General features: G+C 42.4%; 1 protein-coding gene across 3 annotated transcripts in view; it reads right to left on the minus strand.

Moving 5' to 3' along the window:
• TPK1 (thiamin pyrophosphokinase 1) overlaps positions 1-27,767 on the minus strand; it is a 497,034-nt gene that overhangs the window by 24,977 nt on the left and 444,290 nt on the right. The window contains exon 9 of one of the 3 annotated variants that reach the window (XM_050937809.1): positions 7,573-7,769. The exons of 1 other annotated variant lie outside the window; for it this stretch is intronic. In XM_050937809.1, the coding sequence (XP_050793766.1) occupies positions 7,735-7,769 (35 nt within the window). In that variant the 3' untranslated portion in view covers positions 7,573-7,734. Of the gene's footprint in view, positions 1-7,572; positions 7,770-27,377; positions 27,671-27,767 lie in introns of those variants that run through there. One more of the 3 variants, XM_050937808.1, reaches the window with a different exon arrangement.

Consider the following 27,767-nt stretch of genomic DNA (forward strand, 5'->3'; position numbering starts at 1 on the left):
GTAAGAAAAAGAAACTTCATTGGCCAGATTGTTAATTAAAAAAATTGTTATTAATATTTGCATACCAACAGTCTTTGGAAGCAAGGACATGAAAAGTTAACCCACTCCCCATATTGTCCATGGGATCCTTCTGGCTACCTCAGATTTCTAGCCAGAGGGCTGGGGGTGTTGGGAAGCTATTGGACACCAGAGGGTGTATTGAGTGAACTCCTCAAAGTGGGTGTGCTTGTCCCGGCTTGTTGCTCCAAAGCTCTGTAATAAAGTTATTTTAGTGGAAGGGTATATGTGGCATACATTGAATAATAAGACTGATGTACTGTATAATGGCAATGTTTATGTGTTCGTTGTTGGGAAAAAGTGTAAGAGTGAAGAGTGGAAGTTTCCTTTGCAGGTTAAAAGAAGCCAAGAAGGGAAGAAGGAAAAAGAACAGAATGAATTAACTGGGAAAGAGAAAAAAAATAGCTAGTATGCTCAGTCTAAAGATAAGACACTGGCCCCATTCAAGGACACTGCTCACAGTTAAGACTTGGCTGACAACCAAGAAAAGGGGGCGGGGGGCTTGAATGTGCCCAAACAGCTGTGAGATCTGCAAAACACTGCCAGGCACTAATGAAATGTGTTAGGTTTTTTTTCTCACAGGTAAAGATGCGCTACCCAAAGACCCTAGCAGCCCTGCCACTCTTTGAGACCAGGAGACTGGATCTATGTAAAGGTCCACCAATGAAAGACTGCTTTGGCTCCATGCTCGAAAGGCCCTTATTAAGTCCTGCTGACTACCAACACCACTGTGAAGTGCCAAAGACTGACTGCTTGGACCCATGATTCTCACTGCAAAAAGACTTCTTCACCTCGGGAGGATTCTCCTACTGATGATTAGCCTATTCCTCCTTCTAGCTCTGCTGTGCCTTCTGGACAGCAGGGAAAGAGGACAAGGTGAAGTGCTAGTAACATCTTCCTTGTCCACTGACAGACCTACTGTGCCTTTGAATTTTTTTAGAAGAAGCAAAACCATTACAGGGTGATGTGCTGGTAACCTCTCCCCTGTAGGATGCAGAACCACGACTGTTTCGGGAAAGAAGAAGGAACACTCACTCCACTGAAATTGCCAAAGTCCATGAATTCCTGACTAGAAAGGACATTAAGAACTGACCCTGGTGAAGAAACAAATAAATATACTCTGGCAGGAAGAAATTTGTGGGACCCATGCTTGGGAATGTGGTATTGATTGGATTTTGGGGTTTATTCTACAGGCTGCGCCCTTGTGTTCCTGATAAATCCTTCAGCATGCATAGCGCTTCCTAATTGGATTTTAAATAACAAATACCAAAGGCACCTTGTTGCCACTACCTCTGCCATCTCCTCCATTACACTATTACCTGTTTAATACATCCAAATATAGATAATGCTATATACCAATGGCCAAGGTCTTCACACTTTAGTGAATTATTTAAAGATTGTTTGGAAAAAAGAAAAAATACGTTTAAAGTTCAGGATATCCCATATAAGCACACAATTGAGTGGAGAATAAATGGATCTGTGGAAATAAAAATCTATGATATCACTACAAATAAACCCCAAGAATCTGTAATTGAAATTGATGGGTTCCACAGTGAAGTAGATATGACGGCTATTCCTGGAATTTGTACTGTGTTACATGAAAGAAGCCCTTATTGTTATTTGGTCACCCAATTAGTGATTAATTAAACAAATACCCAAAGAGTTTGTTCTGCCACTGGAAATTTTACCTGTATTGAAATTATTCCAGTGACTAATAATGTAACCTGTACCTTATTGCAATACACCCCCTCCTATGCTATTAATGTCAATGCCTTTTGAAAGTACCTGAGAATAGTTAAATAACAGATGTGATATAGTACTACACCAAAGAGAGATGTATTAGGATATCAATGGATTGTGATTAATAAAACACTAGGGACCGTCAAATTTACATTGCCCTTATCCAGTTTCCAGATCACCTCTACATACCCAAATTGCTCACAAGGGGCTGCCATTAGATTAGCGCAACAGAGGACCTGGGTTATTTCCTCTGGAAGAAGAGGGATTTGATCGGATCCCTATGGGATGGGGTCAATAGTGCAGCAGCTGTTTGGAATATTCTTAAAAGCCAAGAAAATGATGAGAAATTGGGCCAACTAGAAAAGGCCACTAGCCTTATTTCTGGAGCTCAGCTAACCCAAGTACAGGCTGGAGTTGGTGAGTTACATGTCATTTCTCCCCGTAGTTCAATGACCCAGAAGTTACTGACAGAGATGGTATTGAATATCACTGAGGCTGGGAAGGCATTGCAGTGGGATCTAATCACTAATATGTTTGAAATGCAGGATTTCCTGAATGGCCAGCTGATGGCCATTCGGAATGATCTTGAGCACCAGACTTCGCCCACTGCACTTACAGACACATCAGGAGTACCATCTGATCTGTGGTCATGGAGACATATTTGGACACTTTCTGAGTAGAAGTGTGGACATTCACAGTGCTCCTTCCAAGCATATGGACCGGTTGGGGGGTGTGGGCTCCCACATACCAAATACTGACGGGTCCATGGGGAGGATGCATGTGGGACTGGATTATTCACCGTGACATCTGGGAAATTAGAACACCTGGTATATCTAACTAATTTATAGTCAGTGCCCCTATAATAACACCTGACATTTTGGATAGGAATAGGGAGTCAATGAACATTTTGGCTGTTAGAACCCCTACAGCTTCAGTGTATCCATAAACTGAAGCCAGGGGAAGTTGTCACTGTTTATGATAATGTTTGCTGGGAGGCTAGAGGACAAGGAACTATCCTGACAGGATACCTACTTTTTCAAGCTAATGATAGCTGTGTATATGTTAAAACCACCACATTGCAAGATATACATTTTAATCTCATTACCACTGCAGGCAATCATATTGTTTATTGGCCTACAGATAGAATTTTGCAAGTAGCCCTTAGTTTCCAGATACCCTTTAATTGGACCAGCTTAGTACCTGAATGATTTCAAAATTTGCTTTCACTGTTACCAGAGGTTCAAAGAATCTCAGAAATACAAGGGCAAATTCATATGCTTCAAAATCTATATCAAGTTTATAAGCTGTATGAAAGGCATTCTTTTCGAGTGTCTACTTTATGTACTAAGTATGATATATTGTGCTTTTTGACCAAAACTGTACATCATATTATTGCTATGGGAATGTTATTGCTTGTATTGTTGTTTAGTTAGTTTAGGATTGTTATTGTTGTTGTAAAAGACATAATAGTAATACCTTTCATGTCCATGCTAAGCATGCATTGTCATTATATCCAACGAAAACCCCTAAGGTTGAAACATCTGATGTAGAATCAGAAATCCACGGCTTAATGCAAATAGAGATTTGAAAATATCTGTTGTACTAGAAGTACAAAAGGGGGGAGTGTGGAAGTACAGAAACAACTGACAGGGATTTGTAGGGGATCTTAATGCATGACAGTTTCTGTTAGCAAGAGTTAGGCTAACTGTAACCCTAATAACGCGAGATTTGTAGAAGCAAGGATTGTGTGAAGCGAGTGGAAAAGAACTGTGTGAAAAATTTCGACCTTGTGTAGATAATACAATATGTAGACTGGCATCTCAAGTGAGAAAAACAAGATATCAGGATGACCTATGTATAAACAAAATGAAGCTGTTACTTATTATTGTCTGTAACAAAAGTATAAATGCTGCTGTAATTGTTTACCTGTTGAGAGACCTCTCTAGGAAGGGGAGACCCTATGTCCTAGTGCACTCTCTCCCTGTTGTAGCTGCTAAACAGAATAAAGTATCTGACTCTGCTGCACCCAAACAAAAAAGCGAGAACTGAGTTTTTCTCCAACACACAAAACATCATTAAACTTTGTTTTCAAATAAAATGGAATTAATCTTGCTTCTTTCATTTTTATTTTTTTACATACAAAGTAGGTACGGTTTCAAGGGCCCCCTTTTACAAGGTGCTGAGTGTCTCCTTCAATGCCTTATCCTCAGTGTAGGTGGAGGGTGCTCAATTGCAGGTCAGGGCCTCAAAGCAAAAACTGGACTCAGGTGGGGAAGAGGTTGTGTCCTAATGAAAAATCCAAGCCAGCATGTGTACAGGGAGTTGAGTCTATATAAATCCATGGCGTGTCCAAACCCTTGAATACTGGCTAGTTCTGGTCATTTTGTCTTACAAAAAGAGATAGTGGACCTGGAAAAGGTTCAGATCATAACAAAAATGATCAAGGGTATGAAATAACTTCCATATGAGGAAAGACTAAAAAGATTAGGGCTGATCAGCGTAGAAAAGATGACTGCCTTACAAATTCTAGAAAGGACACAAATGAATTGTATTGGTATATGAATTTGTACTTCAGATTGCTTATAGCTCAGATATATTGGGAGATTTTTCTTAGTCTTGTTTGTGTACATTCTTTGGCTTATTTTGTCAACATACCAAGGGTTTCTATTTGATGTAAATAAGATAGGGGATTTATCAGCTTTAAGACAGAGCCAAGTCCCAAGGATCTTACTCTTACACTGAGCTGAATGCAAAGATCTTTATTCTAGCACTGAGCTCAACGCTGAGGTCTTTAACTCAGTTTTGCACTCTGGTGAATTCGCATTGGTTTCAGTAGTGAGTAGAGCCCACAGTGAATACAATTTTCAATTGAAAAAAAAGTTCTCATTCTCAATCTTCTTTAAAGTTCTCCCCACCCCACTTTTTTTTGGGGATAGGGGAGAGAGGGATTCCCTTTTGCAAATTGGCCTAGCAATATCTCTGACTTCAGAAATGTGTCACATACTCATGGGCCTGTTATCGTTAAGGATTCAGTGGTTCTGGATATATTTTCCTCCAGAGACCAGAACATAGAACAAGATTTCTGCCTAGGCTGAGTGAAATTAAAAGCCTCAGCATTAATCATGCAGTTTTGTATTAGATACCGACCAAGTCATGTGATGTAATCTCCCGACTCTTAAAAACAGAGGCTTAATGCACCACTAAATTAATAAACTGGGATACTCTGCAAAGACATTAATGTTTTAATAGTGCAACGATTACATGTAGTCCAACCTTCAAATATGTTGTTCAAGATGAATTACAACAGTAACACTGCAGTACAGTGATGTATGTCAGTGGTCTCTACAATTTTAGGATATGGAGGACCTGGTGTTGGCTTTCAACTTAATCATTAACCCAAAGTAAAAAAGAAATTTCACTCTCCACCTTAAGAACACTGGAGGAAATCAGAAAGAATACAAACTACAAAGACATTGCCACTAATTGGAATAAAATAAGAGACTAAATCAACTACATTATAGCTTGTCTGGATTTCTGTCAACACCAACTAATTTCTAGCACTTGGGTTTAAAAGACAATGACAACTGCAATTGTAGAGTAAGGAAATACACTCTCAAAGCGTATCTTTTCAGGACTGTTCTGAATTCTTGTCAAGTGAATCTGATTTATAGCATGGGACATGCCTCATCTTGCCTGAAATCTCTGGTCTTTTTCAGGCAGATATTACTCAACACCAAATACTAACATTTGAGAAGCAGATGGAAAGACACATATCAGCAATTACTGAAATCACCTTTCAATGTTTTATTTTAAATTTAAAACACATTTACAGGTGTTTAGTATTTTACTCCCACTGATTGGACATGGTATCTCCTATTTTGGCCACGGTGTTTAAACACGCCCTGATTTCAGTATCACTTAATAAAATATTTGATATTTATATAGCACTCCCTGTTGCTTTACAGACATTAGTCAATCCATCCTGACAAAACTACCAAGTAGAATATGCCTAAATCTACACAGAAAACGGTCATAGCTCGGATTATAAATCCTCATGGGGCAGGGACAGTCTCCTACATATGTTTGTATATTGCCTAGCACAGCAGTTCTCAAACTGTGGGTCAGGACCCCATTTTTTAATGAGGTCATCAGAGCTGGCTTAAACTTGTTGGGGTGGAAGCCTCACCACCCAGGGCCAAAGCTGAAGCCCACAGGCTTCAGTCCTGGATGGCGGGCTCAGGTTACAGGCCCCAATCCTGAGGCTGAAGCCCTTGGGCTTTGGCTCCCTCGTCCGGGGCAACGGGGCTCAGGCGGCTTCAGCCTTCTGCCCCCCATCCTGGGATCGTGTAGTAATTCTTGTTGTCAGAAGGGGATCACGGTGCAATGAAGTTTGAGCACCCCTGGCCTAGCACAATGGGCCCTCAAACCCAATGGGGGCTGCTAGGAGCTCTCATAATACAAACGACTAGAGCTGATTGAAAAATAGCTATTTTCTGTGAGAAATTTCCATTTTTTTGTTTTCAGAAAAAAGTTTCCCATGAAAATATTTTGTTTGTTTTTTTTTTCCAATGAAAAAACAAAACCTGAACATTTTCAGTTTTTTTTAAAACAGTTTTTTGGTAAAACTTTTAAAGATTTCATCAGTTTTCAATTTCCAATTTTTCATTAAAAATCTCAAAAAAACATTGTTGAAAATAAATTTCCGTGAACAAGTCTCTCAAATGAAAAGCCATTTTTTGTCACAACTACTTTTCAATAACAAATTTCAATCAGTTTTATAGACAAACAACAATGGAGAGCTCCTGCACTCATTCTGCACTCAGGTCATGCCTTCCTCAAAGCATCAGAGGGATGAAAATATTACACTGTAAAAAAGCTTCTAAATCAAAAATGCCATGGACAGCAGACTAAGGCAGTTCTCAAAGATATGGCAGGAATATAAGAGAAGGAAACAAGCCACAGACAAAAGAGATGATGATGATGATGATGAAGCAGCAGCAAAGCTGGGCAAGTATTAATACCATCTGCCATCTGAAATTTCCAGGTGATGGGGAAGATAGCTAGTGTGGGTGATTAATTCTAACTTTATTTTTTTTTGTTTGTTTCCACACATCTTTTAAATGTATCTGTCTGCTTAAAATTAAACCTGTCCCCAAGGCACAATTGTGTATTTTCAGTCAAGTTAAACTAATAATAAGAACATTCCAGCCTATTGTATCTTGAGGTTTAAAAGACACTCAGCACTAGAATGGTACCACATGGTGTCAAGGTTTTAATCCACTTTGAACTTTAGAGTACAAATGTGGGGGACCTGCATGGACCCTTCTAAGCTTAATTCCTAGCTTAGATCTGGCAAGCAGCCACCAGCCAGACGTCTGTGTCTGGCACACTTTCTGTTCCCCCAAAACCTTCCCTGGGGAACCCAAGACCCAAACTCCTTGGATCTTAAAACGAAGAGGAATTAACCTTCCCCCTCCTTTTCCCCCACCAATCCCTGGTGAGTTCAGACTCAATTCCTTGGATTTTAAAACAAGGAAAAATCAATCAGGTTTTTTTTTAAAAAGCTTTTAATTAAAGAAAGAAAAGGTAAAATCAGGATGGAAAATGCTTTACAGGGTACTCAGATTCATATAGACTAGAGGGATCCCCCTCCCCCCAGCCTGAGATTCAAAGTTACAGCAAATAGAGGTAAAAATCCTTCCAGCAAAAAGACACATTTACAAGTTACGAAAACAAACATAAGACTAATCCACCTTGCCTGGCTATTACTTACTATTTTGAAACATGAAAGACTGATTCAGAAAGATTGGGAAAGCCTGGGTGTACGTCTTGTCCCTCTCAATCCCAAGAGCGAACAATGAACAAAACAAAAAGCACAAACAAAGACTTCCCTCCACCAAGATTTGAAAGTATCTTGTCCCGCTATTGGTCCTCTGGTCAGGTATCAGCCAGGTTCACTGAGCTTCTTAACCCTTTACAGGTAAAAGAGACATTAACCTTTAACTATCTGTTTATGACACATGGTTTCATAAGAGTGGTTTTAATGCACTTCCTATGCATCACCTGGTGTGTTTAGCGATAGTTTTAGAGATATAATGTCACCTGCATTTTCCCCCTATGTTCTAATCTACAACAGGAACTTTCAATGAGAACACAGCAAGAATTCAGGGACATCCTAACAGAATAATCTTGTTACACCAGATGGAATAGATTTGACTAGTAAGTAAAATTAGTTGAAAATTTTCTGTGGAAAACCTTTTTAATCCAAAGTGAAATTTCCATAAAAAATGTCTGGTTTTGTTTTGGGAGATTGGAGGTCATCAGAAAATTTTTTGTAGTTTTCAATCAATCAATCTTTCTATGAACCTACCCACAAAATTAGAAAAAAACAAGATGAGGACAAAAACAGTCTTCATTTTTGTAGAAATTTTTCATGGAAAAAAACCCCATAATCTTTCCCCCATCATCTCTACTGCTAACAAAGCTCATCTCTCTGATTGGCAAAGCTTATTTGCTTATGAAGATAAGATTCCTTTAGATCCAGAACTCTCCTGATGGAATAGCTATTAAGCTAGTCTAATATTTCCATCCAGAAACACATTTGTTTGTTGTTTTAGGTCTAGCACTGCTCAGGTACCTCTATAACCTTTGGGGACCATAAAGAAGACTAAGTGCCTGCCAAAGAACTTTTTTGTTGATTCTTCACAGCACTTGTCCCCAAGTAATGGTAAATGTGCGTCTTCCTTTAACTGAATCTCCCTGGGAATTGTTGATGCTGTTGATTGCATGAATATTATAGAATTCAATGCAAATATGAAATTTCTGGGTCACCACCACTTAGAATCATAGAATATCAGGGTTGGAAGGGACCTCAGAAGGTCATCTAGTCCAACCTCCTGCTCAAAGTAGGACCAATCCTCTACTAAATCATCCTAGCCAGGGCTTTGTCAAGCCTGACCTTAAAAACCTCTAAGGAAGGGGATTCTACCACCTCCCTAGGTAACCCATTCCAGTGCTTCACCACCCTCCTTATGAAAAAGTTTTCTCTAATATCTAACCTAAACCTCCCCCACTGCAACTGAGACCATTACTCCTTGTTCTGTCATCTGCTACTACTGAGAACAGTCTAGATCCATCCTCTTTGGAACCCCCTTTCCGGTAGTTGAAAGCAACCATCAAATCCACCCCCCCAATTCTTCTCTTCTGCAGACTAAATAATCCCAGTTCTCTCAGCCTCTCCTCATAAATCACGTGCTCCATGCTCTTTTGATTCAGAAATTACCTCTTTCTGTATCTTTTGTTTTCTGATTTGTTTTCCTTTGCAGGCCTGTGATTTTCACTAGATTTCTTAGAAGAGCTAGAATTGTTGGGAGATGTTCTGTATCTTCTTTCAGTTTCAGTACAAATCCTGCACCACCTTAATGTCCCCTTTGGTCTGATAGAAGTATAAGATCAGAGATATTTCAGATTGTGATTTAGAAATCCTTGATTAAATGTATTTCTTGTCTGATTTCCTTGATGGTTGCTATGGCTTTTGGATAGTGTGTCTTATTTCCACAAATTGGAGTCTTTAGTTTTGATTGACATGTTCAGGAGCTTGGACTTTTGCTTAGGTTTTGTCTAATTTATGGTCTGAATCTTGCCTTTGTGTGAAGTCAGTGTGATGCTCCTTTCCTTGTTCCTGAGATCAGAGCTTTAACCAAGAGATTCTGATTCCTCTTCTGAGGGGAAAGTATGATCCTGCATAATCTTGAATTTCAGACTCATTGAGAGGAACAGCCACTTCAGCACATCGAGGTAATGAGGAGATTTGAAGACTGTTTTGAGGCTTTCCCATAAAGATGGCATCACGCATTTTAGCACTAAATGGGAAATTCTAAAAAAAAATTATCTAGTTGGGGCTCCCTTGTTATGAAAAAGTTGAGGAAATCCCCTTGTAATAGGGCACTTCTCCCGAGACACATGTATGACCAGAGCACCATTTCAAGGCCTCAACTGAAAGTGAGAGTCACGCAACAGAGTCTAATACAAATTTTGTTTTAAGCTGAGATAGAGAGGTGAGCCCATGCGTGAGTAGTGATATCACTACACTGCATGAGAATGTGACCTTACATGCAAGAATAAATCAGGTTATACATAAGCTTTATTCTAAGGAGTTCATTCTGGGGCATGTAAGTGGAGAGGACAGCAATAAATTGTAAAATTTGAAAGTGATGTGCAAAAACATAGCAACATGATGGTTTTAATGTCAGTGGCAGCCAGGTGGATAAATCTCTGCATGCTACTTTGAATGTGTATCCATAAATAGTCAGCTGATTCTTGGGCAAAGGGCAAGGACCTTTAAAGAAGGTGGGAACTCTGCATAAAATTGTTACTCTGATAGCAAGTCTAGAGTCAATCAGCTTCAAAGAATGATTTACAGAAATTCAAAGTATATTATGTTGGAAATGGACCTAGGAGCTTAATGCTAACGTTGTACACTAGGACAGTCCCTTGTTTAGACAAGGGGTTGGGCTTGCTAGGGTATTGCTAAAACCCATCAATTGGGGGCAGGAGGCAAAAGGCAGCCGTAGATTTGACATTCAGAAGGGAAAATGACATTTGGGAAGTCTGCTGACTTGATGCAATTCACTAGCTGATCTCTTTTGCCTGAGATAACCATAGGTAAACCCCCATAGGATTTTCATTCTCTCTCCTGAATCCCAGACATCAAGTCAGCAGAGGCTGAAAGCAACAAGGAGATGACCTCTTTAATTTGTAGAACAGAGAACAGACAATATCATTGACACAGTGTAATGAACCATTTCCCTCCCCCTCACTGTGATTAATGGTGTGGAGAGGAGGCCTGCTCTCTGAGCTGACAGACAGGATTCTGGTCCTAGGGGCATGCCCTATATATCGCTCTGTGTGAGCACATGCATGAGAGATTGGCAGCTTAGAGCTGTGTCAAGAACCTCTGCTATTGTCCAGCTTACCCTTTCCCAAACTCCTCACACAATCTGTCTAGCTTCCAGGGCGGCATCTTTAGAACAGTATTACTTGATGGAAGGAATTGCTCTTCTTGATGCACATAGTGCAAAGTAATGTGACAGTGACTGACAGCAAAAGGGCGGGCGGGGAATGAGTTAGAACAGTAAGAGGTGGTCTGGGAGGAACTGAAAAATAAAATATTCCTCATTACAACATCATGTCTGCACTGGAAGACATCAGAGTGAGTTGCTGTTTATTCTAGACACTAAAATCAGTTAAACTGATATAAGTGTAGTGCAATAAAAATGGTTTTCAGGTGAATACTGTGGGGCTTTTTTAAACCTGATTTTCCCCAAATGGAAATATTTAATATATTTAGGAATCTATCAATGCACTTCTCTCCCCTCAGTGTTATTGGGCATTACAATGAGAACAGAAACCTCAGAGCCTAATCCTACCTTAACTTAGACTGGTATGCTACACTCCCAGGCACCTCAGGCCCTGACTCTCCTCTCACACTGGAAATCCAATTATGAATTTTTATTAAATAAAACAATTAGGCTGATAAAATACACTAGACTGAGGTGCACTGTGTATTACTGGTGTTTTTGCAGTCATGTTATGGGTTTCAGGGTCCAAGAGCAGAAAATTCTTCCATCACTCATTTTTGTATGAAAAATGAAAAATATACCCTTTGTGCAAAATCTGCTACTCTAAAACAGGTGCTTTGAAAGCTTTGGGGTTTTTTTGTTGTTGATGTTATTTTGCCTTTAAAAAAAAATTGAGGAGTTGGAAAATGATAGTGAAATCAGAAAAACATTACAGTAAAACTTCAGTAAACTGCAATAATCTGAACCAATAGTGCAGTATCTTGTAGTATTTGTTTTCAAAAAGGGGGGGTGCAGTGGAAGAGAAGAATGCTATTACAAAATATTGCTAAAGAAAAGACCAGAGACATAAAAAAAGATGTTAATGGGAAATGGACTTATTTGAATGTATATTACAGCTGGATCTGATGTTCAGGGATTTATTTTTACATAAAACACCAACTTTTAAAGTGGCAGTAGTCATACCTGAAACCTCCACCCCTGCTGCTATTTGGAATGATGAGTTCTACAGGCTTTCCATAGAAAGCTGCCAAGCCTTCAGTCAGCCTCAAGGAACTGCCTCGCTATTAAGGTGATAGCACTGTACATTTCCTTCCATTGTACGTATATGCAATCTGTGTATATTTCAACCACACAAGCTAGTGTAGGACCTGGTCTTAAAACGTATACTGTCCTAATCGTGTCGGTCAGAGGCATGGAAAAACCACACTGCCTAGTTGACCGCTATGCTGAAAAACCTCCCACTGTAGATGCAGCTATGCCAACAGGAGAAGGCTTCTGTCAATGTAGCTAATGTCATTCAGGGAGGTGATGTTTCTATACAGGCAATCTCCTTCTTTCCGCATATGCTGCATCTACGGTAGGGGCCTATGTCAGCATACTGACGCAGGCATAGGCTCTGTAGTGTAAATATAGGTTTAGAAAAGGTCTTCTATGGTAACTGTCTCAATGCCAGTGCAGAAATCATTTGGTCCAGCAATAAGGATTGAATTCTAGACCCTCAGATTAAAATTTTCATGCACTACCAACTCAGGTATCCAGGTGCACATAAATAAAGCATTGGGCAATGTGCTATAGTACACTGCTTGATACAACATTCATACACACTATTTTAGGAGTGCTCTCGGAGTCATCATGAGGCAATGTAGCCAGAGCACTGATCTGGGACTCAAGACACTTAGGGTTTATTCTGACCTCTGCCACTGGCCTGCTGGATTACCTTTGGCAAGTCAGGTCATATCTTTGTGCATCAATTCCCTCATCGGTAAAATAGGGATAATGATACTGACATCCTCGGAAAAGCCCTTTGAGATATATGGTGGAAAAACACTGTATAAGAGCTAGATATTATTATTATTATAAATAAAATCTCCTCCACTAACAGATTAATTTGAGATGCTCCCAAACCAAAATGCTGGATGTAACTGCCCCTAAAACTTTACAAAAGTGGCCCCCATCTCAATATCAGGGTCAAACTTTCTACAGGTTTGAAAGTTCCTGTCATTTCTATTAGTATTCCCCATTCATATGTATGAGAAATCTCTTTCAACCAATAAAAACTTTGAAGCAAGTAGAGTGTGACCACTGCAATGGGATGTAGCAAAACACTGAAGTGAAACAGCTCTTTGGAGTTCAGTTGCAACCCTGAAGGGATCATGGCATATCTTTAGGATCAAGTCACACTCAGTTTGGACCTAGCCTCGTTGGATCAGCTAACTGCTCTTTCCTTTAGCCCATGACTTAGCAAAGCACTTAAGCATGTGCTTAAAGCCAAGTAAATGTAGAAATCCTATTAACATGGATAGGATAGTACACGTCCAAGTGTTTTGCTGAATTGAGACCCCAACCAGTATTAGATCCAGGTTTTGAAAAGGGACACGATGGTGTAGTGAAAAAGGATGGAGTTAAAAATATGGAGTTTATGAGGATTTAAGCAAAAAGGGCCAGGGGAGTGAAGAAGATCTTACATCTACAGAACTTCAGAATATCTGGAACCACCAGTGCCTCTAATCCTTAGATATTTAAAAACCTGTTTTGACTTAAGCTCTTTATTGATGCTCTAAATAATGGTGAAACAAATCAATAATTGTGGGGTCTGTAAACTATTCTCTTTTCCCCAACAGCTGTTTTCCTTACAGTGATTATGGGAATTTCCCCCTCCCCCCCCCCCGTCTCTTGAATAAATGAAGGACACTTGCTTCACTTAGATATGTCTTGTCTGAGCCAAATGGCTATACATTTTGACATGCACATTTAAGAAGCACATGGCTCTGAAACTGAAGGGCATTTGCTAAGAAAGGATTGGGGTTCAAAAACCAGTGAATCTGGAAACCAAAGTTGTCTCTCCCGTTTTAGCACAACTTTGTTCCAGAGGGTGGCAGCAGTTTTCTTTCACACATTAAAAGAAAAAGGAGTTAATTTGACCCTAGTTATGCTGTGCCAATTTGAAGGGCACTATGAAAGCCTGGTATTACTTTCTGAGGAAGTTAAAGAGAGGAGAGGGGAAAAAAAGCCCAGCCTTTTACACCAGCCTTTAACACATGAACTAGAAATGTGAACTAGGAAATACATTCCATGAAGTGATCTAGACATTCCGACAGCTGCAATTTATCAACATAAATTACTGTGCTTAGCTGCAAAGCTTCTGTCATACAAAGACAGTGCACCTCCTAAATTGCTTACTGCCCTCTTCAATAATAATCTTAGTTTTTAAGATCTAGATATTCACTGATAAGAGACAACTCAGTGCATACAGAGACAGAAAAATTCAAGTCTCATGTACATCATTGGACACATTCACACACTGCTCTATTAATCTTTAGATTTTTCTGCCTAGATGTGCCAACAGATTACATTTAGAGAAGAAAATGGAGGGGAGACATTTAGATAGGGTGCTGTTGAGCAGTAACCAAACCTGCCTGCCTCTCTTTAATTTTAATCAAAGAAAGAACCTTCTGACAAAAGTTGCTGTTAACACCTACTGATATCCACAGATAGAATTTGAGGAACACAACAGCATGAAAACATGAAGAGCTATGGTAGCTTTAGTAAATATACCTCCAGTTTTACTAACAAAAACACCATATCCTGTAGACCCAGGCAACTAATTATATATATTTTACACACTGCATCACTGAATTTTGCTTCCTCTGATCTCAGTTCATTGGGATCAAGTTATCTGGAAGTTCTAGAGGTGTTTTTCTTTTTTTAAACAATTTGGTGTCTCCTGTTTGACTCAAGTCACTTAGACAGCTCCTTCACATTTTCTCCATCTCTTTTTCAGTTGTCTTCCTGGGGCCCAAACTTCACTCACACAAAACAGGCATTGAAGTCTATAGGAATTTTACATGAGTGGCAGTGTTAAAATAAAAGTCACCAGTATGATTTGCTTTAGTGCAGTGCCATTGATTTCATACCACTCCCCATCATCATGTATGCTGATATAATTCCACTGATATCCAAGTAATGCAGTGGGGAATTGGGCACATATTTCTTAACAGTGTTATTACCAATATATTAGATTATGAACATGGAATGGATTTCAGCTATTCCATGGCCAAATCTTGCTCACCTTACTGAAGTAAACAGTAGGTTGGTACAAATAAGGGAAAAATGTTCTGTCCTCGCAATAGACTACTCAACATTTAGCAGAAGTCCTGGTGATAAAGAAAATACTTATGTTCTATATTTCAGGCAGCAGCACAAACTGTTTCAAATGTTCGTATTTTAAAAAAGAGTTTTAATTTACATTTAAATATTATTTTTTAAACATCTTTTAGCAGTTTTTTTAAATGGTCAAACAATTTTAGTCCCAAAATATAACTATTGGAATGGTACCACAAGACACCAGAGACCCAGGAAAAAAGATGTACATCAGTTATTTTTTTAAAAATAATTTTGTCTTTTAGCCAAGGAGTTAAACTACAAAGGGATTTGTGTCCACATTTCACAAAGAAACATGAAGGGCCCAATTCTATCACCCTTACTTACATTGAGTAGTCCCACTGAAATAAAAATCAAGCCTTTTAACTTTCAATAGTTGCACTGAGGGGATCATTTCATTACACAATGGCCACTTATTTTCCTTGGAGTAAAAGGAAAATGCTTATCACAAAAGGAGACTATACCAACTCTGGCTGCTTTCATTTTCCCTCTTGAAAGCCAAAGATCAGAATTCTAAGTGATAGTGAATTTTCCAGCTTCTAATTCTGTTCTAGTATGCTGGTAGGGATGGAGCAAGGCCCTCTATGACTGGATCTACTGTGGTTCCAATAGACATGGAGTTGGCAAACAGATGATTTTGCACTGCTGAGACTGGGTTCCGTGCTAGGGCTAGAACAGTGCCTCTGGAAGGACTCAGAGCTGCCCTTACCCAACAGGTGGATGGATTTTGCTACCAGCCATCCTGTAATTCTCTGTACAAAGAAAGAGGTGATTCACTCAGACTGTGCGGGGGAGAATTTTCACCTGTAATGAACTATGCCCTAATTTCCATTGAACTTTACAGAATGCAATGGAATATTTTTTAACCTAATTATGAAGGTTACATTAAAAATCCAAGGCAGATGAGTCTTTACCTGAAGTTTTAATAATGACCTTTTTGACAGCTTGTGGTAATTTTTTTCTAATGCCCATTTAGCTTCTTAATCAGTCATTCTCTTTAGTAGACACAATATGTGCTGTAGCTTTCCTGTTTGACAATTCATCACTCGAATGGCTTTGACTGTATTGAGGTGCTTCTAATGTGCCTATTTTTACAAACACTAGATGGAATAATAAAGTAGGCTGAACTATCAAACTAAAATATTTAAATACTACACACTGTCCAGTATGTAAACACCCCTCTTCCCTGACTGTGATAAATAAGCAGCAGAGCCTATGGTGATGGAGGCTGCGATAGATCAAATAGGTTCGTTAGAAAAACAGAATGCCAGCATTTCTCTGTATATATTTCTGACCCTTTCTGACGACTATGGTGTACACCAAATGTACACTATAGAGCCTATGCTGGCATAATGATGTCACCATAGCCCCCTAAGGTAGAGGGAGCACATGCTGACAAAAAACAGCTGGAACACCACCTCTCTGAACAATGCTAGCTACGCCAACAGACGTGCTTTTCTGTCGGCATAGCTGCATCTATACGAGGGGTGTGTGTGTGTTCTATCAGTGCAGTTGCTAGAGGGTGTGGTTTTTACTCCCACATTCCTTATTGAGATAGTTATGCTGTATATGTTTTAAGTGTAGACTAGGCCCAATGCTTTTCCCACTTCTTTGTCAGATGGAGGAAGCAAAGCAAAGAGCTTTATTTACTAACCTTCAATATAAAATGATAGAAGGTTGAAAGACCAGTTCTTGATTAGTCACCTATCATTCATTCTTGAGATGCTCAGTGCTATGGTGGCAGCAGCATATTCAACCTCCTGATTCTCATGGCTGCCCAAAGATGCAGTGTTTGCATGGGACGAAAACAACATTTTAAGTTTACTTCTTTATTGGAGAAAAACAATTTAACAAACGGCCCCTGAAATGAGGCATTTCTCGGAGAATTGACCAGTTGAGGTTAATGGCCCTTGGCCATGCTGTGGGCTATAAAATTTCCCAGCCAGCCATTAATTTCCAGGAAATGCTGTGTGCCTCATTACTGCTTAAACAAAAACACATATTGTATATGTGGCTGACTCAAATTATTATTGGAATTTTGCTAAGCACAGATAAGGGTGTAAATGTAATGTGCTTTAAAAAAAAGGAGGCTTTTTTTTTTTGGGGGGCAGACAACGACGTGTCTGTCAGTTGAAGGAGCATTTAGAAGTCAAATACATGCCCTGGGAAATGCTCTTGTTTTGTCCTTATGTGAAATGGTCACGTGATTAGAAACTGGAATTAATGAAGACACATCTTCATTAAATAAAAGCAGTCGATTGACTTTATTCTTCTTGCACATTCATGAAGAAATACAGTTGTGGGTTGTTGGGTTAAACCTTGTTTAAACTGAGACTACATTGTATACATGTAAAATGTCACAGCAGCAAAGCTACAGCTGCTGCTGTAGCACTTCAGGGTAGGTAGACGCTACCTATGCCAACGGGAGGGGTTCTCTATCACTGTAGGTAATCTACCTCCCTGAGAGGAAGAAGCCAGGGTGATGGAAGAATTCTTCCATCAACCTAGCATTGTCTATGCCATGGGTTAGGTTGGCATAGTGATGTCTCTATAATTATGTGGATTTTTCACACACACCCCAGGAGAGACATAGCTATGCTTATGTAAATTTTCAGTGTAAACCAGCCCGTGCTATGGCAACCAGAGGGGTTCTCAGTGCCAAGTCTTCTGTTCACATAGTGGCATCTACACAAGGCATTAGGTCAGCTGAACTGCATCTCTCAGGGGTGTGGATTTTTCACACCCCTGAGAAATGTAGCTATGGCAATGTAACTTTTGCAGTGTAGACCAGCCCCGATTGTAACAACCACTCTTCACTCAGGTCAAAGATCAGGCCTGGTCTACACTAGGATATTAGGCCAGCATAACTACATTGCTCAAGGGTGTGAAAAATCTATACCTCGAGCAGCATAAGACAACCTAGCCCTTGGTGTCAACATAGCTACCACCTATCGGAGAGGTGGAGTACCTATGCTGACAGGCGAAACCCTCCCGTTGGTGTAGGTAGCGTCTTCACTGAAGCAGTGAAGCTGCCCTGCTGAAGCGTTTTAACTGTAGACAAGCCCTATGAAGCTATAGCAGTCTCCAAGACAAAGGCACACCCAAGATCACTCAGTGTTGTAATGACTTGGGTAGAGGGGTTCTAGCTGGGAATTTTGTATAAGGGTGTGGGGTGAAGAGTAGAAGACAGCACAGAGAGAGACAGAGACCTGGTCTACATTTAAAAGTTAGGTTCACACAGCTTTGGTGCTCAAGATGTGAAAAATTCATGCCCCTGAGCGCTGTACCTCTGGACCTAAACCCTCAGTGAAAACATAGCTAGGTCAATGGAAAAATGCTTCCATCAATTTTCTATACAGTGTCAAGACTTTAAAGTTCAACAATTCAGGTCTGGGCCTATGACAGGTTTAAGGTCCAGTATCTTGTGATTATGAAAGACACTAATGTGTCTTGTGATTATGAAAGACACCAATGGAACAAGGGGATATACCAGATTTCCAGTGGGACACACAGCATACGTGTCTAGCCGTGGACTACCCAGAGATACCAGACTTTAAAGTCTTGAGAATTTTATCTAGAGGAAAGTGGTCCTAGCTCATTTTTAGAGGTGTTTTACAGTCATGAGCTATATTTTTTTCTCCTACTGAAACAGAAGGAATCATGAGGTGGATTGTGCTTTTAGACACAGACTTATTTAAAAGGCAGGACATAGCTATATCATCCCAGGAGTAGTCTGGGAAAAGAATTGTGACTTGTAGTCCTTACCAGCAGCAGACTACTTTCCATTGTCATCTTGGAGAGGCAGAGCAAAGACTCTGTCCATTCCACCTATCTGTAAGAAGAGGAAGTGAAGGGCGTGCAACTCTTACTCTGCCCCTTGCACCTCAAGTTGACGTGAGGAGTCTATGAGAAAGATAGAGAGGTTTTTTCATCATTCATTTGGGCGGATCTGTTACTCACTCATGGCTTTGCCACTCGTAAGTAGCTAGGACATCCTAAATTAATGCTAATAAAACCTACCTACCATAACACACCACCATGTATATCTTATTTATGCTGTATATACACATGCACATAGTGTCTCTAACCTCTTCTTCAACTCCTCTGTCTCTTATCTCTGCCTTTTCAATCACTCTCTCATCTTCCCCAACAATGCCCTCCTTTCTTTTTCCTCTGCTCCCCAATCCTCTTTCATTCTCATCTCATATGAATTCTCACAATTAATAAATCAATCCTTTCTCCAGTGAAAAGTGAATGCTCCCCTAACAAAGGAATGACCTCACTTTCAGAGTTGCTGAACACTTACACTTCCCACTGACATAAATCAGAGTTGGGGTTACACACAACCATTGAAAAATAGTCCACAATGGAAGACTTTCAGCTTTCTGAATTTATCATTTATAACATACAACCTTCCAAATTATTTCACCTCAAACCTGGCTTGTTTTGTAGATATCACCAAGACTTACTAAAGGTAGACCTGAAAATGTGGTAGTGCACCAAAGTTTGTGAAAGAAGGTCCAGTTAGTCGTCTTAAACTGTAAAAGACTCAGCACATACATTTTGTCTTGCTATATATGTGGACAGGGCCTAACACATTAGGCACTACCAGAATATACCATAATCAAGGCTATGTTTTAGTCATGGGTATTTTTAGTAAAAGTCATAGACAGGTCACAAGCAGTAAACAAAAATTCACGGCCTGGGACCTGTCCATGACTTGTACTGTTTACCCATAGCTAAAACTTGAGCTGGGACCCGTGGGTGCTTTTGGTGGGGGGAGGAGGGCGGTCTGGGGGCACTGAGGATCCTGGGGGGTGGCCTGGGTCCCCAGCTGGTGCTGGGGAGGCGTGTGGCGGTGTGCAGCCTGGGACCCTGGCTGGCACTTGTGGGGGTGGGGGTGGGAGAAGTGGGCAGTGGTGTGCAGCCTGAGAACCCCGCTGATGCGGGGGAGGGGTAGTGGTGGCGGTGGGGGTGGTAGGCTCCCCACCCAGCTCTGTGTATCCTTGCAACTCCTAGGGGGAAGGAAGGCCAGGGGGGCTCCACGTGGTGCCTCTGCTGAGCTCCAATTCCGCAGCTCCCATTGGCCGGGAACCACAGCCAATAGGAGCTGCGGGGGCAGTACCTGCAAGCAGGGACAGAGCGCAGAGCTCCCTGGCCCCTCTGCCTAAATCAGGAGTTGCAGGGTCATACCAGCTGCTTCTGGAGAGCCCCCCCAGGTAAGTGCCGCCTCGTACCCTAATCCTCTGTCCCAGCCCTGAGCCCCCTCCCACACGAAACTGCTGCTGCTGCAAAAGTCATGGAGGTCACAGAAAGTCACAGAATCCGTGACCTCCATGACAGACATCCAGCCTTAACCATAATTAAGCTTAAGATTTTGTCACAGACATTTTTAGTAAATGTCATGGACAGGTCACGGGCAAAACAAAAATTCACAGAAGCCATGACCTGTCCCTAAGTTTTACTAAAAATATCCCTGACAAAATGGGAATCTGCAGAGCCCCACATTACTTCAAGTGGGACAGTTGCAGGAACTAGGAGCTGCCTGTAGCAGCTGGGGGCTGTGGGATACCCCTACCACCTGCAGCTCCAGGTGTCCCCCACTACCTTGGGGGCTTGGAGCTTGGGGGTTCCCCACCACCCAGGTAGGCCAGGAACTTGGGTTCCTCCACAGCAGCCAGGAGCTGTGTGCCACCCCTGGCGGCCGCAAGCTTGGGGGTTCCCTGCCACCCCCAGCAGCCCAGAACTTGGGGGTTCTCCCACTGTCACTCGCTGGGAGTTCCCCACAATGCCAATCCTGGCAACAGAGAGTTCAAGGGTTCCCTTGCTGCCCCCAGTGGCAGGTAGCTGTGGGGGCTGCCAGAGGTGGCGGAGGCACCCCAATGGGCAGCGAGGAACCCTCCAGCTCCCGACCACCACAGGCTGAAGTCACGGAGACCACTGGAAGTCATGGATTCCATGACTTCTGCAACCTCCATGACTAAATCACAGCCTTAACCATAATACATCATCATCATCATCATCAGTTGACAAATAACTTCTAATAAAAGGGAGACCATATCTGAAGATAGACCAAAGGGAGCAAAGCTAAGATTGAGTTTTCAAACTTAATTCTGCATTTCCTGGACCATATTCTCCACTGAATTGCACTTAACGTAATAATTGACATCTGTGCAAACTGAATGTAAGTGACACCATTCAGCATTTTACACCCACTTTGCGCAGATACTAGTGACTACAACTGATGCACAGTAGTGGACAATTGGGGTCCACTGATTTTCAACCTTAACATTGTATTTCCTGACAATTTCCTGACAGTTTACATGAGCAAACACTTGTTTGCAAATATGCAAGTTTTGCGCACACACAGTATGGAAGCCTATAGTGGGGCGGTCACCCCGCTCCAGCCCCAAAGGGGTTAAAAACAGCCCTGGGAAAGGGCTGCCCTGGGGAGCCAATCAGGGCCAGGTTGGGCCCTATAAAAGAGCTGCAGAGCAGTCTCTCTAGCTGTGGAGAGAGAAGGATCTAGCTGCTGGAGAGAAAAGGGTACCTGGAATAGAGTAGTGCTGGGGAAAGGCAAGAGAAGCTGGAGAGCTCCAGCCTGGTAACTCCCCAGGCTGCAGGCCTTGTGCAAGGCCTAAGGAAGATAGTGGGGCTGGAGAGGTGCAGTCCGGGGTTAGGCAGGGGCAGCTGATCCAAACTCCCCTTGCCAGTGATGAGTGGTTTACAGACTGCAGTCTGCCCCAGTGAGCGTGGGTTAGATGACGACTGGCAGTAACCTTTAAGGCAAGGTGGGGACAGAGGGTTGGGGGTTCCCCTGGGAGGGGAGACCCAGACTGTGGGTTACTGCTGGGGGCAGAACCCTGAGGAAAGGGCAGCAGGGTCCGAGAGGGACATGGGGGCCCTAAGACAGGCAAGACACCAGTCTGCAGAGGGTGGTCCGGGCTGGAATCGAGCTAATTCCCAAGACGACCATCAGGAGGTGCCACACCGGTGAGTCTCACTTCACTACAAAGCCCTTTGAAGCTTTGTCCCCAAGTGCTAGCCATTAGTCTGTTCCAGGAGCCCACTGAGGCAATGCACCATGATTAGGAAAGTCAGTAGGTGATTCAACAGAAAATACTCTAGCTCTCTTTCTTCCATTCTACAGAAACTCAACATATTTATGCACGTATGTGAAGTCATGAAAGAATCAGGACACAAATATTAATTTTGTGCCATAAAGCTGATGAGCAGTATTGCAAATATTTGACATCTCTAATTGGTACTGCAAAAGTCACAGAGAAATGTACATCCACTTATGACAGCATGAACCTCCGACATGAATGAATTTTAGTAATTATTATTATATTTCATACACCAAACAAATGGCGCATAACAGATTATCTTAAAATGTGAAGTTGAAGAGATGGTGAAACAGTCTTTCTGCCCTGGCAGAATGAATAGAATGAAATTCTAGCCTGTGCCATCCCTCTAATCAGAGAGCTGGCAGTGGTCTTAGTTATGTATTAATAGTACTTCTTATTTTAGGTTTTAAGCAATAAACACAAAAAAAAAATACAAAAAAAAAAAGAAATGTTTATCCAATACACACCAGAAAAACACTAGAAAATGTTACTTGTATATAAGGACTTGTGTACACAGAAGTGCAATGTAGACTACGGGGGTGGGATTTCTAATGCGCACTACTGTGTTGTACATTAACTGGTCCATGTAGACCCTGATGGTGCATACTACTCAAGGTTCCCTAGTGGGCTTTCATGTAGTGCTGCGTGAAACAGTACTCCATTAAAGCACCTTAGGAAACAGTTACGAAGAGATTATTCATTACAGTATATGCTACTGTATTTACAAAGGAAACTAACTCCTCCAATTTGGGGGAATTACTAAAAACTCAAAAATTGCTAAAAATAAAACCCAAAATATGAAAAAACAGAAGTCCTATATATCTCTCTCTATAAAATATGTGTGTGTGTGTGTGTGTCTGTGAGAGAGAGTATATATAGACACATTTACATAACCATATATTTACATTTATAGCTAATTGCATTTTGTCCTTTTCTAACAGTTGAATCTCTCATTCATCTTTCATGCACATTATTAAGTGATATGCCTCTCAGAAACGCTATGGTTCCAGGAGAACAAGGGCACTTACTGTGACGACTGAGATCTTTGACAACTGATTTACGCAAATCCACCTGTCTCCACTGTTAGCATGTCCTCCCCACTTTTATTGTCGGTTTATTCACAAGTTACATATCTAAATCCTAGATGAGAGCTCCCTTGGGCAGGGTCTGTATTTGTACAGTGCCTCATAAAAATATTTGTTTATGCCTTGTTGTGGTTCCCACGCACTATTGCAACAGAAATAGTCAAATAATAAATAGTAAATTATAACAGCTTAAATATGAGTCACACTTTTCTCATCTTGCAAATATTTGGAAAAAAATCCTTTCTGCACCAGAGACCTTTTGAATTTTTTTGGCAAAACAAAAGAGAGATTGTGAGACCGCCCTACCTCAAAACAGCCAATACTCAGTGATTAGGGCACTCACCTGGAAAGTGGGAGTCATTGCTTCAAGTCCCTGCTTTGCCTGATTCAGATCAGGGACTTGCATTTGCATTTCCAATATCCCAAGTGAGTGCCCTAACCATCAGGTGTGAGGGTATTTGGGGCACCTAGGGCTATGAGTCACCGTGTTACTCCCTGTCTCCAGTGAGAGGAAATCTTTCTTGTGGTATCTGGGGCCTGGTCTACACTACGCGTTTAAACTGATTTTAGCAGCGTTAAACCGATTTAACGCTGCACCCGTCCACACTACGAGGCCCTTTATATCGATATAAAGGGCTCTTTAAATCGGTTTCTGTACTCCTCCCCGACGAGAGGAGTAGCGCTAAAATTGGTATTACCATATCGGATTAGGGTTAGTGTGGCCGCAAATCGACGGTATTGGCCTCCAGGCGGTATCCCACAGTGCACCACTGTGACCGCTCTGGACAGCAATCTGAACTCGGATGCACTGGCCAGGTAGACAGGAAAAGCCCCGCGAACTTTTGAATTTCATTTCCTGTTTGGCCAGCGTGGAGCTCTGATCAGCACAGGTGACCACACAGAGCTCATCAGCACAAGTAGCAATGCAGTCTCCTGAGAATAGAAAAAGAGCTCCAGCATGGACCGCACGGGAGGTACAGGATCTGATCGCTATATGGAGAGAGGATTCTGTGCTAACAGAACTCTGTTACAAAAGATGAAATGAAAAAATATTTGAAAAAATTTCCAAGGCTATGATGGAAAAAGGCCACACCAGGGACTCAGTGCAGTGCAGAGTGAAAGTTAAGGAGCTCAGTCAAGCCTACCAGAAAACCAAAGAAGCAAACGGAAGGTCCAGGTCAGGGCCGAAAACATGCCACTTCTACGCTGAGCTGCATGCAATTTTAGGGGACTGCACCACCACTACCCCACCCCTGTCTGTGGATTCTGAGGTGGAGGTTGTAATCTCAACCATGGCTGAGGATTCTGCGGAGGGGGAAGATGAGGAGGAGGAGGAGGAAGAGGAAGACGACCTTGCAGAGAGCACACAGCACTCCGTTAGCCCCAACAGCCAGGAGCTTTTTGTGACCCAGCCCTCCCAGCCAGGAGCTTTTTACCCTCCCAGCCCTCCCAAGCCACTAGCCCAGACAGTGAAGCCATGGAAGCAACCTCTGATGAGTGTATCTTTGTAAATATAAAACATGGTTTAAAAGCAAGTGTTTTTTAATGATTGATTTGCCATGAGGGCTTGGGATGCAGCGGAAATCCTCTAGGGACATCTCCATGAAGCGCTCCTGGAGGTACTCCAAAAGCCTTTGCAGAAGGTTTCTGGGCAAGGCAGCCTTGTTCCGTCCACCATGGTAGGACGCTTTACCATGCCATGCATGTAGCAAGTAATCGAGTATCATTGCATGACAAAGCATAGCTGCGTACGGTCCCGGTGATTGCTGGCATTCAAGAAACATCCGTTCTTTATCTCGCTGTGTTATCCTCAGGAGAGTGATATCGTTCATGGTAACCTGGTTGAAATTCAGGGATTTAAGTAATGGGACAGAGATGGCCATTCCTACTGGGCTGTTTGCCTGTTGCTTAAAAGAAATCCTTCCTTGCATGTAGCCAAGCGGGGGGAGGGAAATAGTGCTGAGCTTTTTCACATTTGGCTATCAGGGATCTTCCCTGATACCAGTCACGTGGTGGTGGTGGGGGGAAGGGGGGGTGATTAGCAGTGATCTTCCATGATACCAGCCATGTGGTGGGGGGAAGGGTAAAGCGATCATCCCACAGAATTGGAGGGCGGGTGTGTGGCTTCTGCTGTTGCATGTTAACAGGAAAGAAGCATCACTGAACGGGATTTGCTTGGTTTTTGGGAAAGGAGGGCACTGTGTATATGAAGGCTGCAGAAGCCGAAAGACAATGGCTTACTATGGCCGCATCCAAGCTGAATTCTGATGCCCGGGCCTGCGCTTGTGAGATCTGTAACACCAGAGCCACAGGCACTCAATATTAAGATGCAAAATGCGACCTTGTAGTGAAATCACATGTGCTATGTAAGGTTAATAGTGTTGTTCACTGTGAAAGAGTATAAGCATTGTTCTGTAAAATGTATCTTTTTAAATACTTCTCTCCCTTTTTTCCCCTCCCTCATGCAGCTGCACATTTTTCAAGTCTCCCTACTCCATCCTGAAGACTATCTCAGATAAGGCGGAGGAAAAAGAAGACGCGAGACGAAATGTTCTCGGAAATCATGGAAGTGACCCGCAATGAAAGAGCTCATCTGAATGAGTGGAAGGACGTGGTATCAAGTTACAGGAAAGATGCCAGTGAACGTGAGACAGGAGGGACGCTCGAGATGAGAGGTGGCGCCAGGAAGATAAGAGGTGTAGGCAGGAAGATCAGCGGTGGCGGGATGCAACGCTAGGGCTGCTGCATGATCAAACTGATATCCTCCGAGGTCTGGTGCAGCTTCAGGAAGAGCAGCGGGGTCACAGAGTGCCGCTGCAGCCACTGTGTAACCACCCTCACCACTCACCATGTTCCATATCTTCCTCACCCAGACGTGTAAGAAAGTGTGGGGGAAGGCTTCGTGTACCCGCCCACTCCACCCCTGTGGATAGCCCAACCAAAAGGCTGTCATTACATTGAAATGTTTTTAGTAGCCTTTTCCTTCCCTCCTATCCTCCTCCCAAACCACACCCGGGATACCTTGTCATTTCTATCCCTCTTTTTATAATGACTTTTAAATAAAGAATCATGATTTTTAAACGATAGTGACTTTATTTCCTTAAGCAAGCTGTAATCGAAGGGGGAGGGTGGGTTGCTTACAGGAAATGAGTCAATCAAGGGAGGGGTTCATCAAGTGGAAACAAACACAACAGTTACACCGTACCCTGGCCCGTGATGAAACTCGTTTTCAAAGCTTCTCTGATGCGCACCGCTTCCTGGTATGCTCTTTTAATCGCCCTGGTGTCTGGCTGCGCGTAATCAGCGGCCAGGTGATTTGCCTCAGCCCCCACCCCACCATAAAGGTCTCCCCCTTACTCTCACACAGATTGTGGAGCACACAGCAAGCAGCAATAACAAAGGGGACATCGGTTTAGCTGAGGTCTGAGCGAGTCAGTAATGTGCGCCAGCGCGCCTTTAAACGGCCAAATGCACATTCTACCACCATTCTGCACTTGCTCAGCCTGTAATTGAACAACTCCTGACTACTGTCCAGGCTGCCTGTGTATGGCTTCATGAGCCATGGCATCAAGGGGTAGGCTGGGTCCCCCAGGATAACTACAGGCATTTCAACATCCCCAACTGTTATTTTCTGGTCTGGGAAGTAATTCCCTTGCTGCAGCTGTTTAAAGAGACTAGTGTTCCTGAAGACACGAGTGTCATGAACCCTTCCTGGCCATCCCATGTGGATGTTGGTGAAACGCCCCTTGTGATCCACCAGTGCTTGCAGCACCATTGAAAAGTACCCCTTGCGGTTTATGTAGTGTGTGCCCTGGTGCTCTGGTGCCAAGATAGGGATATGGGTTCCATCTATCGCCCCCCTACAGTTAGGGAATCTGATTGCTGCAAAGCCATCCACTATGACCTGCACGTTTCCCAGAGTCACAACCTTTCGTAGCAGCAGCTTAATGATTGCTTTGGCTACTTGCATCACAGCAGCCCCCACAGTAGATTTTCCCACTCCAAATTGATTCCCAACTGATCGGTAACTGTCTGGCATTGCAAGCTTCCAGAAGGCTATTGCCACTCGCTTCTCAACTGTGAGGGCTGCTCTCATCTTGGTATTATGGCGTTTTCGGGCAGGGGAAAGCAAGTCACAAAGTTCCATGAAAGTGCCCTTATGCATGCGAAAGTTTCGCAGCCACTGCGAATCGTCCCACACCTGCAAAACTATGCGGTCCCACCAGTCTGTGCTTGTTTCCCGGGCCCAAAATCGGCGTTCAATAGCTAGAACCTTCCCCATTACCAGCAGGATCTCCAAAGTGCAGGGGCCCGCAGTTTGAGAGAATTCTGTGTCCATGTCCTCATCACTCTCGTCGCCACTCTGCCGTAGCCGTCTCCTCTTCCTCGCCTGGCTTTGCAGGTCCTGGTTCAGCATAGACTGCACGAGAATGTGCGAGGTGTTTACAACGCCCATGATTGCGGTATTGATCTGAGCAGGGTCCATGCTTGCCATGGTATGGTGTCTGCACAGTTCA

The sequence above is a fragment of the Gopherus flavomarginatus genome, chromosome 2 (genome assembly GCF_025201925.1).
Source record: "Gopherus flavomarginatus isolate rGopFla2 chromosome 2, rGopFla2.mat.asm, whole genome shotgun sequence".
Classification (NCBI taxonomy): domain Eukaryota; kingdom Metazoa; phylum Chordata; order Testudines; family Testudinidae; genus Gopherus; species Gopherus flavomarginatus.